At 52.3% G+C, this 18,019-nt stretch overlaps 3 protein-coding genes across 3 annotated transcripts; all 3 read left to right on the top strand.

The window, feature by feature from the left end:
• Window positions 1–71: 71 nt before the first annotated feature.
• Window positions 72–1,694, top strand: BROUX77_007256 (uncharacterized protein; the record flags this gene model as incomplete). The annotated part of the gene is made up of 2 exons (XM_073752332.1): window positions 72–292; window positions 362–1,694. The coding sequence occupies 2 exons, from the start codon at window positions 72–74 to the stop codon at window positions 1,692–1,694; spliced, it is 1,554 nt and encodes a 517-aa protein (XP_073602667.1).
• A 3,371-nt stretch (window positions 1,695–5,065) lies between these two features.
• BROUX77_007255 (uncharacterized protein) lies at window positions 5,066–8,035 on the top strand (the record flags this gene model as incomplete). The annotated part of the gene is made up of 2 exons (XM_073752330.1): window positions 5,066–7,712; window positions 7,812–8,035. 2 exons carry the CDS (start codon window positions 5,066–5,068, stop codon window positions 8,033–8,035), a joined length of 2,871 nt encoding a protein of 956 aa, XP_073602666.1.
• A 1,831-nt stretch (window positions 8,036–9,866) lies between these two features.
• BROUX77_007254 (uncharacterized protein) lies at window positions 9,867–11,918 on the top strand (the record flags this gene model as incomplete). The annotated part of the gene is made up of 4 exons (XM_073752329.1): window positions 9,867–10,085; window positions 10,144–10,213; window positions 10,303–10,451; window positions 10,536–11,918. 4 exons carry the CDS (start codon window positions 9,867–9,869, stop codon window positions 11,916–11,918), a joined length of 1,821 nt encoding a protein of 606 aa, XP_073602665.1.
• Window positions 11,919–18,019: the final 6,101 nt, after the last annotated feature.

Below are 18,019 nucleotides of genomic sequence, written 5' to 3'. Positions count from 1 at the left end.
TTCGTCATACCCCTTTGTCTCCTTGCATATCTGCCATCTATCAATCTCCTCACCTTGCGTCACAACCGACCATGGGCAACCAGCAATCGGTCATCGAGCGAGTCGCCGCTGAGAAGCAAGCCGGCTATGGCTCCATCATGGAAGATGAATATGTGCATGTCGGCTCTACCACTAGCCACAGTGAGAAGGAGCATCGCAATCTTGGTGATCTTCGAGCCCGCACTCCCGAAGGTCTCTGGGTCCACCGCCTCGTGGACCAGCAGTCAGAGATCCTGTCCCAGCCCAAGAACCGGTAAGTCATCCCAGAGTATGACCAGATGATTTAGAAAGTATGGACTTTAACATTGCTCTCTCGTACTAGCCTCGCTCTTGCTGCGCTGAGCTCCGCTAACCCTCGCGCTGTACTGCAATCGGCTGCCACCAAGATCAGCGACCAGCACATCTTTAACACGGCTATCCCCTTCGAGGGCGCACCCATCACAAACCAGCGCTCCAGCGGCCGTTGCTGGCTGTTTGCTTCCACCAACACCTTCCGTGTAGCCTTGATGCAGCGCCACCGTCTGGCTGAGTTTGAGTTGTCGCAAGCGTACCTGTTCTTCTGGGACAAACTGGAGAAGTCCAACTGGTTTCTAGAACAGATTATTGACACGGCTGCCGAGCCGCTAGATGGCCGCCTTGTGCAGCACCTTCTTGGAGACATAGTTTCCGACGGCGGTCAGTGGGACATGGTGTACAACCTAGTCGAGAAGTACGGACTAGTTCCCCAGGTGCTGTACCCGGATAGCTTCAATGCAAAGGCTACAGGCGTTCTGAACAGCATCCTGAAGACCAAGTTGCGCGAATATGCCATCCAGCTGCGCACTCTGTGCTCGTCGCCCGAGACTGGCGCCGCGGATGGATCCACGGGCAAAGCCGACATCGCCCAGCTGCGCTCCGTCAAGGCTGCCATGATGCATGAGGTACAGACCATTCTGACACTGACTCTGGGCGCGCCCCCTGACCCGCAGGAGCCCTTCACTTGGCAGTTCCGCGACCGCGATGGCAAGGCGCAACAGCTGACTACGACGCCGGCAGCGTTTGCACGCGACATCTACTCGGCAGACTTTCGCTTGTCGTCGACCAGGATCTCCGGCATGCTGTCGCTCGTACATGACCCGCGCCATGAGCCGCTAACCCAACTGGCCGTGCCGCGTCTTGGAAACGTGGTTGGCGGCCGCGCTATTGGATACGTCAACGTCGACATGAAGATGCTTAAGGACGCCTGTGTGGCCATGCTGCGCGCTGGATTCCCCATCTTCTTTGGAAGCGACGTGGGCAAGTTCAGCGACTCGTCTGCCGGCGTCATGGACCTCAACCTGTACGACTACGAGCTGGGCTTCAACGTTGGCCTGCTGCGCGGCTCTGACAAGGCCACCCGTCTGCGTACGGGCGAGTCCCAGATGACGCACGCCATGGTGCTGACGGCCGTGCACATCGACCCCGAGACGGGCGCCTATGTGCGATGGCGCGTGCAGAACAGCTGGGGCGCCGATGTTGGCGACAAGGGATGGTTTGTCATGAGCGACGAGTGGATGGACGAGTTTGTGTACCAGGCAGTGGTTGATCCGCGCTTTGTGTCCAAGGAAGTCCGTGATGTGATGAAGAAGAAGCCTATCGAGCTTCCCATCTGGGACCCCATGGGCTCTCTGGCCTAGGGCTGGGTCGGGGGTTCCTGATATCCGGCATGTTTACATTATTGCGTCGACTTATTCCAGTTGTTGATACGCCAGAGTTTTTGTTAGTCATTATTAATTATCAATTCTACTTGAACTGTACTTTTGCGCAAACTTGGAAGCAATTACCGCCCGGCAACTCAGCTTGAGACACGAAAATACGTTCGTCCATCGGGGAGGGAGGGGCAACTACGACAAGGACAACCTCGACGTCTACACAAGCAGGGCAACTGCCCAAAGATAGGATGAAACAGGCATCAGTTTCCTCTGGCTCCAGGTAGGCAGCTGCGGATCCTGGATTGAACCAAGACTGGGTAGTTTCTCTAGGCTTCATTCATAGATCAAGCCTGCTTTCTTGTTACATTTCCTAGGCCCACATTTGACCGTCACTGCCCTTTTTTGTTCCTTGTTTCTGGTCACTTAATTCCAGTTAGTTACACAAAGGCTCAAGGATCAAAGATCAGAGGAGGATGAAGAAATGAGTGGAGGGTTGTTTGAAGGGACTGGGATCAAGTGAGATGGGCGAGCTTGTCTAGGTGGGTGTTTCCATTTGATGCGGGGCGGGATGAAAGGAATGATCAGCTGGGTGGAATTCAAAGAGTAGTTGGATGTTTGGCACGGGAGACACGGACAGGTGATTACGGGATTACGGGCTGCGCGCAATCCTTGGTAGCAAACGCATCGGTTTTGTTTCCTCTTGCTGGAGTGGTGGGAAATCAGTTCATGGCAACCATGTTTACGTTCATATTGTTAGAGGTTCTCAAGCCGCTGTTGAAGTTGCACAAGGAAATTAAAAACAAGAGTTGTGGGACATTGTTGTAGCTAGTTGGACACAATGCATGTATATATAACTATAACTATGCACACGACTAACTATGCGTTTGAACAATCTAGACAAAAAGAACAAAGGGACGAAGGCATCGAAAGCGCAACTCATATTGGCTAAGCAACACGTAGAGGAACAATGAGTAAGATGGGACTATCCGTCCGTGAACTAGCGACGGGCTAAGCTTGGCGGCAAGCCACTAGACTAGACCCCGTCAGAGTATGCATGTGACTATCGAAACAATCCTCGCGGCCGCCGCAAGATTGCTTTTCCCACTGCTGTTTTGGAATACTGATACAGGGACTATTTTTAATGGGGAGAAAGAAAAGAAGAAGGAGAAGGGGAAGGAGGAGCAAGAGGAAACAAAAGAAGACAAGGGAAGGAATGCCTTGAGTGGAGATGGTGTTTGAGGCACGCCATCCAACAAAGTGTGGCCTCTTTTTTTTTCCTTCCTCCTCAAATTCTTGTTGGTTTTAGATCGGTTCGAGCGAAAGTCACCCAAGCCATGGGCCTTGATCATGGATAGCCCTACCTACGTCACAGGAAAGAGGAACCTAGGATGCGTACAGGTCCCGGTCGTAAATGCTGGTAGCCGCCTATCGATCGGTCCTAGATGGGTGCGCCGAGTAAAACAACAGCCAGCGAGAGCGTGATGGTTGGATGAGAGCGATAGATGAACGCGAGAACACGCGAATGGGGAGATGAGTCACAGTGTTTGTTGCGTTTTGTCCTCCTTTGCCTTGGATCTTCTTGTGGCAGTTTTTTTTTTTTTTTTTCCCAGGCCAGTAGACAAGGGGACGCACATTGGGCATCAATGCATCGTTTTTTTTTGCTCCCTGCCTTGTGCTTTCTTTTCGCAATTTTTTTTGTGTGTGCAGACAAGGAGCAGGACGAGGCCCTCTAGCCACCAGGCCCAACCCAGCACGCACACACTTGTTAGTTCTAACTATATCTGCATACTGATATTGTCCTTCAATTTGTGTTTGTGGGTACGACGCTACAGCAAGTCGTTCTCATGAAGCAGAAATCTTGCTCTGATACGCGAGATTGTGTCCTTGATTATCTACAGAAATGGGATGACTCTGCGTGTAGCCTTTTGTAGACGGCAGATTCCAAGAAGCAAGGAATCGGTGAAGTGGAAACAGCTGCCCATGGATGTGGAATGTTTCTTTTTTTGTCTGGCCCTATGTGTATCATGTGCAACGCAGAGTGATCATGCCTCTTTTTTTCTTCCCACAGAGAATATTGGCTCATGTGAGATGGCGCATCAGACACATGCTTGCGTGTATATAGACGTCCACATGAGAGCCATTTGTCATGGGATATGCGGCTCAGCCAGCGTCTTCTTCCGCTGATCGGGAGTGTCTCAGCTACTGTCCACGGGTTCGGCCATCGCGGCTTGGCTACAAGTATACGCATACAAGCACAACACCAGAAAAAATAATAGAGCAACACCAGGGTTGGAAGGACAGAAAATGCGCAACGCCACTTGTATCAGAGTTGACACCTGCAATCATGTTGGTGGCTGCACAAGAGAAAGACCCTCTCCTTCAAGGCCACAGCTTGGCTTGACGGCCCAACTTGCGAGCCGGTGTAAGTCTCATGACCCTGCTTTTTGGTGTTTGCGAGTCGTGGTTAGATGTGCTTCATTCCCGTCTGTGGCATCTAGAACAACCTTCTATTAGCGTGGGAACGGGGAAAAATACCCAGGAGCCAAGCCCTAGTGGGATCAACTCTGATAATGGTCTTTTTCTTTCCTAATTGCGAAAACCCGGCGAACACCAGGGGGAAAAGAGCACAAAATAGATGACACTCAAACACACGGACCCGTACTTTGTCTTCTTTACTCGCTTTTTTCCTTGTTTTGCCAAATTGCCCCTCCTTGTTGAAATCCACGCAGCGTGCTTCGCAATCGCTTTTATTCTTCCCTTGTCTTGCTGTGGAGTGCACTGTTGTTCTCTTGCGTCTGCTGTCTCTTCCAAGATCTCACCTCCCTCTCTTTTTTTCTTTTTTTTTTTTTTTTTTCTTTAAGCTGTATCCGCGTGACAAATCTGCAGGTCAGAAACAGTCAAAAAGCAGAGAAACAACCCAAATTTGTTCTCGCAGATTGTCCCCTCCTTCCCTCCACCTGCAACGACGTCACTGCAGAAAAAGTCAAAGTGAGCAGGTGCCCTCCTTGAAGTCACCTCTCTCCTCAAAGTCAAAAACTAGTAGTTGCGACACTCTCGAAGCCAACTTCTTTCCCTTTTGACATTTTCTTTTTTTTTTCTTCTGCAATCTCACGTTACACACTCGATTCTTCATCGCCAGTCTATTTCCTGGGCATCTATCCGTGGCATTCGCTTTTTTTTTGAGCGAAGCGAAGTCGGGACTAGCGACGGAAGAAGCCCAGACTATCGCTAGTCAGTCGCCCGCGCTCGTTCCGCTAGATTGCCATTTGTCTTTTCCTTTCTCCCTGCGCGCCTAGCCAGAGCCCGCCCGTCTTCCTCCCGCCGCGCCGTCTTGTAGGCGTGTGTGAGTTCCAGTAATGGGAGACCGCAGCCACTACCAAAGGTCGCCACCCCAACAACACCAGCAACCCCACCAGCAGCAACAGCGCTCTACCGTAACCTCCTTTGCCCACCTGTCCCGCGGCGTCCCGGGTGCCATCACTAGTGAATCACCATCCAATATGGCCTACACCCCAAAGTCGTCCGTCCCAGAATACACCGAGTATCCAGGCGAGACTTCACCCAATTTGAGCGGCTACGCCTCGCCGACCCGCGAGGCCTTCTTCACCACCACACCCCGCACTGCCCACGGCTCAGAGTCTACCATGACGTCACCGCGCATGTCTGCCCAGGCTGTTTATAATTCTACCGGCACCGCTCACCGGTACCAGGCCGGCCAGAAGGCACCGATCCAGGCTGCCTCGAGTGCCACTACATCGCCGCAACCCGAGCGGGGCTACCGCTCCCCACCAAGCCACGGCGCCATGATGGTCCGTAGTCGCTCTCGATCCCCGAGTCCCAGCGGCAGGATCACATATGTCATGAGCGACTCCGGCCGCATGTACGGCGTCTCTTCAGCATCCAACTCGGGCAAAAGAAGCAAGAGCCATGTTCGCGGCCGCAACTATGCCTCACCTACTCGCGACTATGACCAGCGTCACCCCGATGACTATCTTGAGCGTCCCGCATCCCCCCATGCTGACTTTCCCCAGAAAGTGGGCGCTAGTGGCACCGCGGGAGGTCGCTTCAATGCTCCCGACCGATTCGACCGCGGACGCATGCACTATACCCAAGCCCCAGCTGAGGTTACTGACAGCGACTACAAGTACCCGCCCAAAAATGTTGACGGCTATGACACAAACACTCGCAACGAACGGGATACGCAGCACCAACGCCCTGTTCTGATGTACGACCAGGGACGCAAGAACCTCAATGTTACCACGACCACGACCATCGAGAATGCTCGTCGCGGGCCCTTGATGAACTCTTCACGCCCGGATCTCCCCCCCCGACCTGGCAAAGATGCATACGAAACCTCCCCCCAGAACAAACAGCTGGAAATGCAGCTTTCACCCCGTGCGTCGACCGCAAACACGAATGCGTCTGGGTACCCAGATAACTATTACGGCGACTATAATTCCATTGGCCTGACACCGGCTGATGAACACGACATGAAGGCCAGCGAACGGCGGCGGCTAACTTCACGCTTTGTTGATCGGGCCGAGCGAGAGCAGATCCTGAAGCGAGAGCGCGAGCTGGATCACCAGAGAATGCTTCAGCTGGAGTACCGCGATGAAGCCGCTTCTAACCATGGCTTCAACTCGCGCCACCTGGACCTCGATTTTGATGATGACCATCGTGAAATGCTTTCCTTGCCCCCTCCTCCGCCCAAAAACAACCGTGCCGATATCGACCGTGAGAGACGACCCCGCGCCGGCAACAACAATGGCGGTGGTGTCAGCGGCGGATACCGCAGTGAAGACGATTCAAAACTGCGCCAAGGTCGCGATATGAAGGCTCTCAAAGACAAAACCCACCGGGAGCTCAGCCGAATGGCTGAAGACCGGCGCTACAAACGTGACCAGAGTGTCACGCCAGAGATGTCTGATTTTGAAGGGTACGGAGACGACACTTTGGGCGACGACGACTTTGCCATTGTTGACGTTGTTCCTCCTGATCGGTCGGCGATTCGCGATGAGAGAGAAGGTGGCAGAAAACGAACAAAAAACGAAAGCCCCACCAAGCATACTGCCCAGTCACGCACACGAGAGCGCGAACGCATATCGAAGCAACGTGCCGAGGAGTGCGATGATTGGGAGAGAGAACAAGAGGAGAAGCAAAAATGGGCCAAAAAGGAGCGTGAGCAGAAAAAGGAAGAGGAGGGACGCGAAGCTTCACGCAAGCTCAAGGAGGATATGGGAAGTAAAACCCCATCAACCAAGGCTAATGTTCCTTCCTTTTTCAACGGCAACCTTCCGCCTACGCCGCCGAAAGACCCGGAAACCAAGGGCTCTTCTCGGAGCCCCTCTATGTCACCAACCTCCCGGGCGAAAAAGCCTGGTCCGGTTACTGGGGAAAGGCTCGACGTCGATCATCACGAGGAGCCGCAGAGCAACAGAGTCGATGGCCGCGCAGTTGACGGAGCCAGAACTCCACCTTCATCCGCGCCTGCTTCCACTCCTGCTTCCGCTTCTGCCTCTGCCTCTGCCTCTCCACGCTCTGCTGATACTTCATCGATGGAAAAGACAACTCCAGCCTTTGATACAACTAGTCTGACCTCCGAGGAAGATGAGGAGGCCCAGCGTGGCCGAGCAAAGCCCACCCCTGATGTCCCTGAGAAAAAGCAAGTCCGTGTTGTCTCGCCCAAGCGTGAAAAGAGCCAAGTCCAAAAGAAGCTGAGAGGCATTCTCAAGGCGCCCTCCAAGTTTCCAGAGAACAGGGAAGACGGCCCGTCGAACGCGGCTGGAGATAAGGATGACGGCCGCCAAGATGGCTCGGGAGACTCTAACCCCGTCCCTGAAGGCGCTCGGTGGACGCTTCTGTCGCGCCGCATTGTCAACTGCGAGGCGCTAGACATGGCGAACGAAAAGTACGACGTTATGGATGATCAAATCATTGTGATGCGCGTCTTGACACACAATGAGATCCAGCTATATGCAAACGCAACCACAGATCTGCGAGCAAGTAAGTCGATTCCCAGGCGCAAGCCCAAGATGCGAATATCTCAAGAAGCTGTAATACGCCCCCCTGAACCAAGACAACTTGCTAACCAACCCCGCGCAGAACGTGCCGAAAAGCGCCGCAAGCGCATCACCCACCGCGACGAGGCCGGCGAGTCTAGCCGCAAATCAACGCGCTCGTCCCGCCATGACAAGCGCCGCGATGAGTCGCGCGACCCGGCTGAGCGTGAGCGCCGGCGGGAGAAGCGCCGTGAACGCGAGCGGGAGCGGACGGAGCGCGATCCGTACCGCGAGCGTGATCGTGACCGGGCGCGCGACCGGCATTAAAGTTCAGTCGGTGTGTGTCAGGAGATGAGACAAAAATAAAATGAAAGGAGAGAGAAAGAGGAGAAAAAGTGTTCTTTTTTGGATGATCGATGCAGCGTCTTCATTTGCCGCAACGCGTACCTACTTGAGGGATCGCTTTTTAGTTCATGTGTTGTGTTTCTGTTTTTGTCCTTCTATTTGCTTTGTCTATACTTTTTTTTTCAGCCTGGCTCTTTTTTTGTACGGCTTCTTTCTGTTGTGAGCCCTGAAAGCGGATTCTGTTTTGTCTTGTTCCTTGTTGAGTTTTCGTTCACATCAGCAGCGCTTTACGATTTGACGACTGGGGGAAAGCAAAAACAAAAAGGGTAGAAAACGAGAGGAGACAGTTAGAACTGGCTGGTTAGTTTCAAAATGAAAGTTGACGTGGGTTTGTGTGACTACATTTTTTAGTGTGACCCGCTTTGTGCGACAGAATCTGGACATCAGACGATGACAGACTCTTCTCTTCGGGCAGTTGCCTCCCGCGCAGATGCGTGAAATATCACGATGAGGTCTTTTTTTACTGCCGCATGCCCTTATTTCACGGCGTCTTCCCCTCTTCCCCTCCTCATTCTACTAACATTAAAACAAGATCTTATACATGGTGACATGCACCGAGCTGTTCTCGGGCCAATCTAGCCCACCCAACATGCATCAGGCTCTTCACTGGCCAATCCAAGTTGTCCAACATGCATCTGAATGTAACCTTTATTTGACGTAGATCAACCGATTCTTGGGCAAAAGTGGGGCATGCGTGACTCGAGCAGACTCGAAGACTCGACCCGGAACGGCAAGCCCTCAAAGAAGAGACCCATCTCGGCGAGAACAGCCGCCATCACTGTACCTTGTGCCCAACGAGAGGACCTCGAGTCTTTGTAGACACATTGGGCTCGACTCTGCATCTATGTCTGCCGCGGAATCGCAAAAGGCGATGTAGTTGCGTGCGCCAAGAAAAGCATCAGATTCTGCGCACCATGGCTGTTTTGGAAGGAAATACTGCCGCAGAGGCCCTGTCAATCATCCTTTCTCCCTGGCGTCTCCCACGGCCACCAGCGCGCTGGTTGAACCCGCCATTTGCCGAGTTAGCCAACCCGTCGGACGGCGGGATGTGAAAATTCTGTCCGGCGCCCGGCCAATCAGCGTAAGCCTGCAGAAAAGAGTGCGCAGAGCCGTGCTACCTTGGCGACAATTTCACGATAATCTCGTCGGCGTTTGTGTCCACCAAGTCCATGTCTTTGAGCCATCTGCCGTTCACTTTGCATGTCTACTCGACCACTGTCACTTTTTTTCTGCTCGTTTCCCAGTCAACTTTGGTCCCCCCTCCCCCTCCTCTCCCACGCACTTGACCCCAGAAGCCTGCTCCTGTGGCTGACACGAACCCCGGCCTCTGATTGGCCCGCGGCTGGGTCTCTCCCCAAACTTCAGGCCTGTAATTCAACGGCCGAAAGCCAAATTGGCGTTGGGTGGTTTCATTGCGCTTCATATATCAATGCTTCTTTTTCCTTCGCTTTTCATCCGACCTTCTTCCCCACGTTTCCCTAGCCTCCCTTGTAATCCTCTTTCTCTACTTCATTGTCCCACCTCCACCTAGACTTGGCCCTATTTCTTTGGCTGGTCTTTTTTTTTTTTTTCCTTTGTGTCCTCGGATACCGACATCTTTGGCCCTCCTCTTCCCGTCCGCTTGACCGCCCTCGCGGCTCTCCTCGACCCGGCCCGCCCGCCGTCTGCCAAACCACCGTTCCCTGCTACGTCGTGGCCCTATCCAACCTACCCTGTTTCATCCGGTGCCACCCAACCTCCAGAACCCAGCATCATGGACGCCATTGTCAAGGCCATGCCGGGCTGGCTGCAAACCCTCGATGATGTGGCAGCCAAAACACACGCGCGCAAAAACGGCCCGTTCCACAAGGAAAACGACCCCAGCAACAAAATCTCACGGTGGCACATCAACAAGAAGATTGGCACGGGGTCTTTCGGGGTTATCTACGACGGAATAGATCCCGAGACTGAGAAGCATGTAGCTTTTAAATTTGTGCGTCTCTCCAAACCAAAACCAACCTATCCCCCTTTGCTAACACGCCAGTTGACAGGAAAGCACCGTTTGTGAATCGCCGCAGCTCCGTGAAGAGTACCGCTCATATAAACTATTGGCAGGTTGCAGTAAGTCTGTCTCTGATCTTTCAGCTTGCCTGTATTGGTGCAGGCTATGATATGCCGAGATTACTAACGTCTGGCTCCGCAATATTCAGAGGGTGTCAGTCCTGTCCACGCCTTTGGCGACCAGTACCTACACCGCTATCTCGTGATTGATGGTCTAGGTCCATCTCTGGAGATGTTGTACTCCAAATGCAAGCGTGTCTTTTCAGTCAAGACCGTGTGTATGCTTGGTATTCAGATGGTGAGCACTCTCTCTGCCAATTCACCTTTTTTTCTTTGACAATCACATCCCACATAATGTCCATATGTACTAACAATCCGTTAGATTGATCGCATCAAATGCATTCACGAGCGTAAGCTGATATACCGTGACATCAAACCGCAAAACTTCCTCATGGGCCGGCCGGGCTCTGCTGAAGCAGACCAGGTCTTTATCGTGGATCTCGGCATGTGCAAAGAATACATTGATCCCATCACTAAGAACCACATCTCCTTTGGCGGCTCTCGCGCGCTCTCGGGAACCGTTCAGTTCCTCAGCAACAGAGCCATACAGGGCTTCCAGCAATCGCGTCGTGACGATCTCGAGGCTTTGTGCCTCGTGCTCATATACTTCCTCAAGGGTCTGCCATGGAACAACGCCGGTAGCACCGACAAGGTCTCCAAAATTAAGCTTGAAATCTCTGCCGAAGATCTCTGTGAAGGTCTGGCACCGCAGTTCCTCGAGTACATAAACTACATTCGCGCTCTGGAATTTGAGCTTGAGCCCGATTACGCCCATCTCCAAGGCCTCCTGAATGGTGTTTTGGAAGATATGCAAACCACCAACGACTGCAAGTTTGATTGGGGCACGCTCCCCACTGTCGGTGCCCTCCGGCCTGTATTCTATGATGACGCTACGCAAAAAAGTATCCATCAACTCCACAAGGACATTGCTACCACGCGCTACCACGTCATGCGCGCCACCCGGGGAACTCCCACGGCTCCGAGATTTTCCACGCGCGGCATGTCCACAGCCCTAAGCCGCATCCCCGGTGGTCCGATGAACCAGGCAGTCCAGCGCTCAGCAGATCCACCGCCGGCCGACCAGCACCTCAGCAAGGCGCAAAAGTCTCTCGTGCATCTCAGTGACAAAATCCTCCGAGATCTCGCATGGGTAGAGGACCTGGATGCAACACGCGAGTCGCTGGAAATGGCGTTGGAGTTCGCGGTAACACCGCCACCCGCCACGCCAGAGGTTTCCGAGAAGAAGACCCCGTCCCCCTTTGGAAGTCCTGTAGCCGACCCACAGCCCGAAGAGCCGACCCAGCCCACGAGCCCGAAAACACGTGTTTGGCGCCCGCCCGTCATGACGACGCGGCCGAGCAGCAAGGAGGGACGCCCCAAGACACCAGAAGACAAGAATAGCATACATTCAGACAAGAGCATGCAGAGCCGGTCACGCAAGTCGTCCAGCCCTAGCATCCACGAGAGCCGCAGATCTCCCACACAGGCGCCGCCCCCGCCGCCGAAGCCTGTGGGCAAGGGAGGCGCGCCGCCGGAGCCGACGCAGAGCGCGCTGATTCCCACCATGGCCGAGTACAAGTTCAAAGCCGAAGCGTTGGAGGTGGATGACTGTGACAGTATTGAAGAGGAGGCAGCGCCGGTGGTTCCCGAGTACCACATGCACCGAAACTCACGAGAGGTAAAGCGCAAGTCTCATGTGTTGTGAGACTTTCATTGGTTGGCTATGTACTTTTTTTCTCGCTATTTATGAATCAATGATGACATGAACAAAAAAGACGATGAGGATATGTTACTCCCAGTGTGTTTTTAAACCCGCGTCAACACATGCCTGAACCTCTCTACTTGTACACCTACGTGCGGCTCAAAAAGCAGTCTCGGCAGCAAAGACTCCGACTATCCCACTGCGACGCATCGACGTCAGAAGCTAGCTCCCCAGCTGTCAGCAAAGGCAGAAGCTCTGCCTCGAGCTCCTTTCCCCCTCTCCCGGCCCGTGGTGAACGAGCCCAGTAGGTGGCAAGGCCATCCCTGATCCGGGCATCGTTGAAGCTTACGTGCCAGGCCAAGCTTCGCCGCCACGGGAAGACGTATGTGTGTAGGTACGTACATACATGAGATGACAGATGTAAGAAAATAGAGACCAAACCATCGTCCAGACAGCAACCAAGTTGTACTACTCTGTCTTTTGATTTTATGCTGCAGTTGATGTATAAATGTATGTGGCAGTGTTCTTGTCTGGCTAGCGATACCCGCCCTGCTCTAGACCCTCTGGCTTCATCAGCCGTCGTCTGTCTCGTTTTTGGTCCTTGCTTTTGAGCTGGGCATAAAACAATGGGCCAAGCAGGCTGGGGGACCCCCAGACCTCTACTCCCGCATCCTCGGAACGTTATCCTTGTTCTCTCAGGTTCTTCGTTTTCTGGAATGCCGCCATGGACGATCCCAATAATGCCCCTCTAGCACAACAGGCCTAACCCATGCCCTCTTTTCCTCTCTCGTTCTTGTTCTCCTGAGCAAGCTCCAGCATGTGTTGCAGGGGGTTGTGATGACCATCGGTCTTACTCTGGCAGTGTAGTGCTTTTTAGGTCCCCCTTTTCGTTACTATATATAGGTATAGCTATACAGATAGAAACCATAGACCACAGAGTTCAGTAATTGGCAGTTCAGGTGGATGAGTAATTCTTTCCTAGCCAGTGTTTGTGCAATACGAGTCACAATGACGATGTAAGGGGCGAGTGAGCAGATTCAAAGCGGAAAACTGTGCAGGTTTTTTTTGTGCGTCTTTGAAACAAGTGTGGTTCTTCGTGTTTCTTCCTTGGGCCGAAAGAAAGAGAAAAGAGTAGTAAAAAAGAAAGCCTGGCCGCGCTAGAACGTCGTGGGAAAATGAGGTTTCTGATTAGATTGAAACTAGCGTACGGGCATAGTAGACCCAACAGGGAAAGGGGTGGCCGGATACTAGAACAAAAAGTCAGGCCTAGCCCAGCCCAGCTCAGCCAGCCAGCCAATCGACTCGGCGGTGGTTCGTTTTGCCCTGGTGCTGGTGCTGGTGTTGGTGCTTGGGCTTGAGCTAATCTAGGCCAAGCGGCAAACCAGTGTGTCTCAGATTGCAAATCCCATCACACGAATCAAGCCTGACATTTGATTTTTTTTTTACCGACAGACAGTCCAATTTTAGCACCAACGCAAGAACGCACATGTGTAAAGCGCAAAGCACAGAAACTAAAGTTTGGTTGGCCGTCACACCTCAGTCCTGTTCCTGTCTGTATCAAAGATCAAATCTGCCGCAGTAGCGCGTTGGTTACAGTTATTACCTTGATATTCTTTTGGCTAACTACTTGCTCTTGTCGATGTTTGTTCTCAGCCAGTGGGGGGAGAGGGGGGGCACATATCCTATTTGCAGAGAGACAAGAAAGGAGGAAGAGGGGCTCTTCACTCCTCTCTACCAGAATTAAGATTAAGATGAGATTGAGGGGCGCAATGAAGAAGCGTGCGTTATCGAACCAAGTGAGCCAAGTGGAGAGAATGAATGCTGAGCGAAATGGACAGATTGGCTATACGGTTTGATGAAAAAGGTGCACATGAAGATCAAATCAGCTCATTGGCACCAAGAGGATAGTAAAGTTGCAGGTGACGGCCCATTGTATCGTATTTAGGTGAGAGGTGGGTTTCCGGGCGGTAGTGGGTGGAGCCGAAGGGCTGGTCGGCACGTAGTTCGTTTTGCTGGCTGTGTATTGCTGGGTAGACAGTCAGTCGGTTGGTCGGCTTGGTGTGGTGGTGGCGAGACAGCCGATCGGTCGTCTCTACTTGTATAGTGATTGAAAAGCAGCCATGCATGGTACATATATGTGAGCGTTGTACAATGTATAGACAGAGATATGCTGTATGTATGTCGCGCCATGCTTGTGTCGTACCAGCCAATGCACACAAGGTCCAAAGTTTGGTCCTAGCCAATGCTTTGTCTGCTTCTTGTCAATGTCAACCATGCCATGGCTATCCTGTCGGCCAAGGGTAGGGCATAGCTAGGGTGGCAGTTTGAAGCCGCATTCTTTGTCTCTCGGCCAGAACAAGAGCAAAAGGAAAGGAAAGCGACAACTCTAATCAACCCTTGCATAGCAGACAGGTGAAGCCAGCGTTCAAATGCCTGTTTGTGCAGGCACAACCCTAGCAAGCGGCAGGCTTGCACAAAACCAGATCAGCTTACCAGCTGTCTTGTGCTGCACTGGGCTTGGCTTGGCTGGGCTGTCCCGTCGCTGAGCACCTGCACCTGGGCTGTACTGTACTGCACAATGGGCACAGGCAGACTGGAGCATGCTTGCACAAGCAGAATAGAGACCCGGGTTTGTCTCTGTGTCCCCAAGGAGAACCCTCGTCCAGTTCCAGCTCCAGCTCCCTCCCCTTCCTCCCTTCTCGCTCTCCTCACCCCCTCCCCCTCCCCGCCCCTCGCCTGAGTCCCCCGGCCCCAGCGCCCGTCCCCGACAATCTGGCTAACAGGGGAGTTTAGCAACAGCCAGGCCTTGCTCTTGAACCATGATCTGACATTGGCGTCAAGAGTGAGTGAACTGAGGCTGAAAAGCCCGGAACGAACAGAATAGCCCGGAGGGACCAGGGCTGGCGGATACCCCAAGCATTGACTTTTCAGGCAGGACGAAAAAAAAAGAAGAAAAAAAAGGCTGGGCTGTCGCGCATGACAATCTTGCGACTTTTGACGTCCAGAAAAAGCCTGCAACGGAGGGTGGCCGTCAAAGTGCGGGAGATGGGCGGAGGTGAGGAAAAAAAAAAGAAATAAAAAAAAGGAAAAAACCATGTACGGATTTAATTAATTTGGAGAACACGGAGAGGGGGAAATGGAGTCGTAATTGTAGCTGAAAGTTTTGTTTCCTTCCTGTTCTTGTCACGGTGAATGCATGCAGTCTGATATTGGCAACTACCAATGGCAGGCATATTCACACTGCAGAATATCAGCGTCTTGGATTAAAGCTGGATTAAATGGCAGCAAAAAAGATGCGCATACAAAGAAACGGCCGGATCTTGCAGCACGAGAAATTCCAAGCGCCGGCCAGTACAGCGACGGTGTCCTCTTTTTTTTTTTTCTTTTCCTGTCCGCTTACTAAAAAAAGTATTTCTGAGGGGTTAAATCCGATTTATTGGGAAATTCTGCGAAAATATTGGCTTCAATTACGGGGAATAAGGAAGGAATGGCTACAGTGCCAGACTCGTGCTACGCGAACTGTGTACAAGGTACAAGCCTGTCCAGAACTCCCGCAACACTCGGCTGGGCGACGCGACTGGCTGGAGGCTCGTGTTGGACTGTTGGACGCGGCTAGCACTGGGACTATTGCCCGTGAAAGAATACACGTCGACGGCCAGCGGCTGTGTTATATTGGTGTTGACGTGGCTCTGCCACAGAGACGCAAATACTGGTGCAAGGAGATCTCGGCCATCTTGTGCATTCATTCATTGCCGTGGCCAACTCGCCACCCGTCATCATGCGTAGTGGCCCTTGTTGTCTCTGGTGCTTCTTGCTTACGGCCAGCGGCCCATTGTCTTGGTGGGCTCAAAGCGAGGGCTATCTCGGAAGAGTAGGAGACTGGGGCGGACAGCCACAAACACGGGCACCTGTGGATGGATCAATGTACACTCACATGTAACTGTACAAGTGTGAACGAGTACGAACAAGCACTACTTGGCTAATTATACCCAAGTCCACGCCTCCTCTGTCCAAATGAAGTGCGGCTCCTTGCCTGTCCTCCATTTCAGTCCCGGTCCTCGTTGAACCGCTACGGCTATCCTTGCTCCAACGAACAATAGACAGCCACTCCGGCCCCAGCTTCACTTGGGCCAACCAACATGAGACTTTTTGTCTTGCGAGGCGCTGCTTCGCTGCCTGTTGCTCTGCCGAAGAAGGCACCGCGGCGAGCGGGCGGGCGGGAGGCGGGTGTGTTGTGCTTGTTAATAACGCTGACACACACTATGTGTTAGGATGTATCTACTTGTATAACTCGCCGCACACAAGTATAACTACATACCTACATGCAAACTCGAATGTGTGCATGTAGCAAGCATGCATATCCATACCCCACTGCCGCCTCTCCTCTCGAGGAGTGTCGTGTCCATCTGCATGCAGAATATACTCACCCTGTATCGTGCATGAAATCAATGCAACCATTCTCTCCTCCGCTCGCTGGAGGCCGCATTGTTTTGTTTCCGTGGGCACATGCCCATTGCCCGTGAAAATGTCCCTCACTATCTCCATATGCCTGGTTATTGAGAATGCTAATATGCACATGCTAGTGTGCGAATACAAGTAGCCAAGTGTACATAGTTATCTGTGTACACACATATCTACCTGTCTGTATAACTAACTAGTCACTCCGACTTACTCGTACGCTGTCAGTCACTATCACAATCACACTGTAGGAATACAAAAAACCCAGCTGCTACTGAGGAAAAGCACACACCCGCAGCGAGCGTCCTGTCGGCTGTTCCTCACGCTCTTACTCAGCTCTGGCTCCGATCGGCAGCTTATCTACATACAGACACACATACATTCACATACAGTGCAGAACAGAACATCCAGGTGATCAATTACTCTACTACATAGTAATCCATATCCGCCCACAACTATCAATATTACACTGCTTCTGGCTCGGTTAGCCTGCTCATATCCGCCACACCCCCTTCTCGTTCCCATCTGTTATTTCCCAGCCCCCTCTCCAGACTTTTCACCCAGATTGGATGTAGACGAGACACATTATGATTGCCTGATTGTGCTGCCATGTGCATCTTTCGTGCATGCATGCTTGGCTGTTTACTTGATGCTTATTAGGGTTCAAAGCATGCAGTCTTGCCACCAGCTCAACTCGGGGTTATCATACAAGCCCCCAATGATATTGACGGGGTCTCCACGTGAAAAGCCAGGTCGCTCGCTCATGCTAACCATGCGCATGCACATATCCAGCAAGCTCGGGCATCTATTGACTCCAAGCCAAGTCCACGACAGAAGATCAAGCACCAGTGAATCAAGGTAGATTTGCGGCTTTGGATTGGCGTCAAATTACGGGCAAGATCCAAGCCAATATTTGCCTGGATGCCACACAGCCTCTACTTGACGTCCATTATGTGCTAGTCACGGATGGATGTACTACTTATCTTGTACATCCATGTAGTTACGCTTGTATGCAGAAGTTGCACAGTATAAGCAGGGGTGAGTTGTTTTTTGCTGGGAGAGAGTAGGGGGCTTGTCTCCTTTGTGATATTCTAGAACGAACAATGTTAGCACTCACCAGTAGAACTTGTAGCTAATAAGATGACATGGGCTTTGTTATTATGACTACACTTGAGAAAACCCTGGCAAGCATCACCTACCTACACAAGCTTCAAATATATTCACGTGACGCGCCTTACGACCCCTGAGAATGCTCGAGTCCCCCTCCCTTTGCGAAGAGAAAACAAAATGAATCCACCCTGGTTCTGCCGATCCAACAGGACCAGATCAGCAGAGACTGACCTGCTGAAGTTCCTCTTTTCTTCTTTTCCTAAGGGCCACATGATGGCCCCGGAAGACGCCTTCTTATTTTTTTTCTCCTTCTTTCTTTCATGAGAACATGTAAGCACACCAAGTTTGGCGCATGGACAACAAGCTGCAAGTCAGTGGCGTGGTAGACTGGAACGAGGACCAAGCTTCGAAGTCTCTAGAAATCACAATCGTATCAACCTGGCAGAGAAGGACAAACCAAAGGACAAGGAAAAACCAAGGCGCTGGGCTTGGATACCCATACATGCCATGCGGGCATACATATGCAGACCAGACAT

Source organism: Berkeleyomyces rouxiae (assembly GCF_048999995.1).
Source record: "Berkeleyomyces rouxiae strain 22BRR77 chromosome Unknown BrBRR77_ptg000011l, whole genome shotgun sequence".
In the NCBI taxonomy this organism is placed as follows: Eukaryota; Fungi; Ascomycota; class Sordariomycetes; order Microascales; family Ceratocystidaceae; genus Berkeleyomyces; species Berkeleyomyces rouxiae.
The sequence above is the reverse complement of the archived record's forward strand: the minus strand, read 5'-3'. Positions and strand labels throughout refer to the sequence as shown.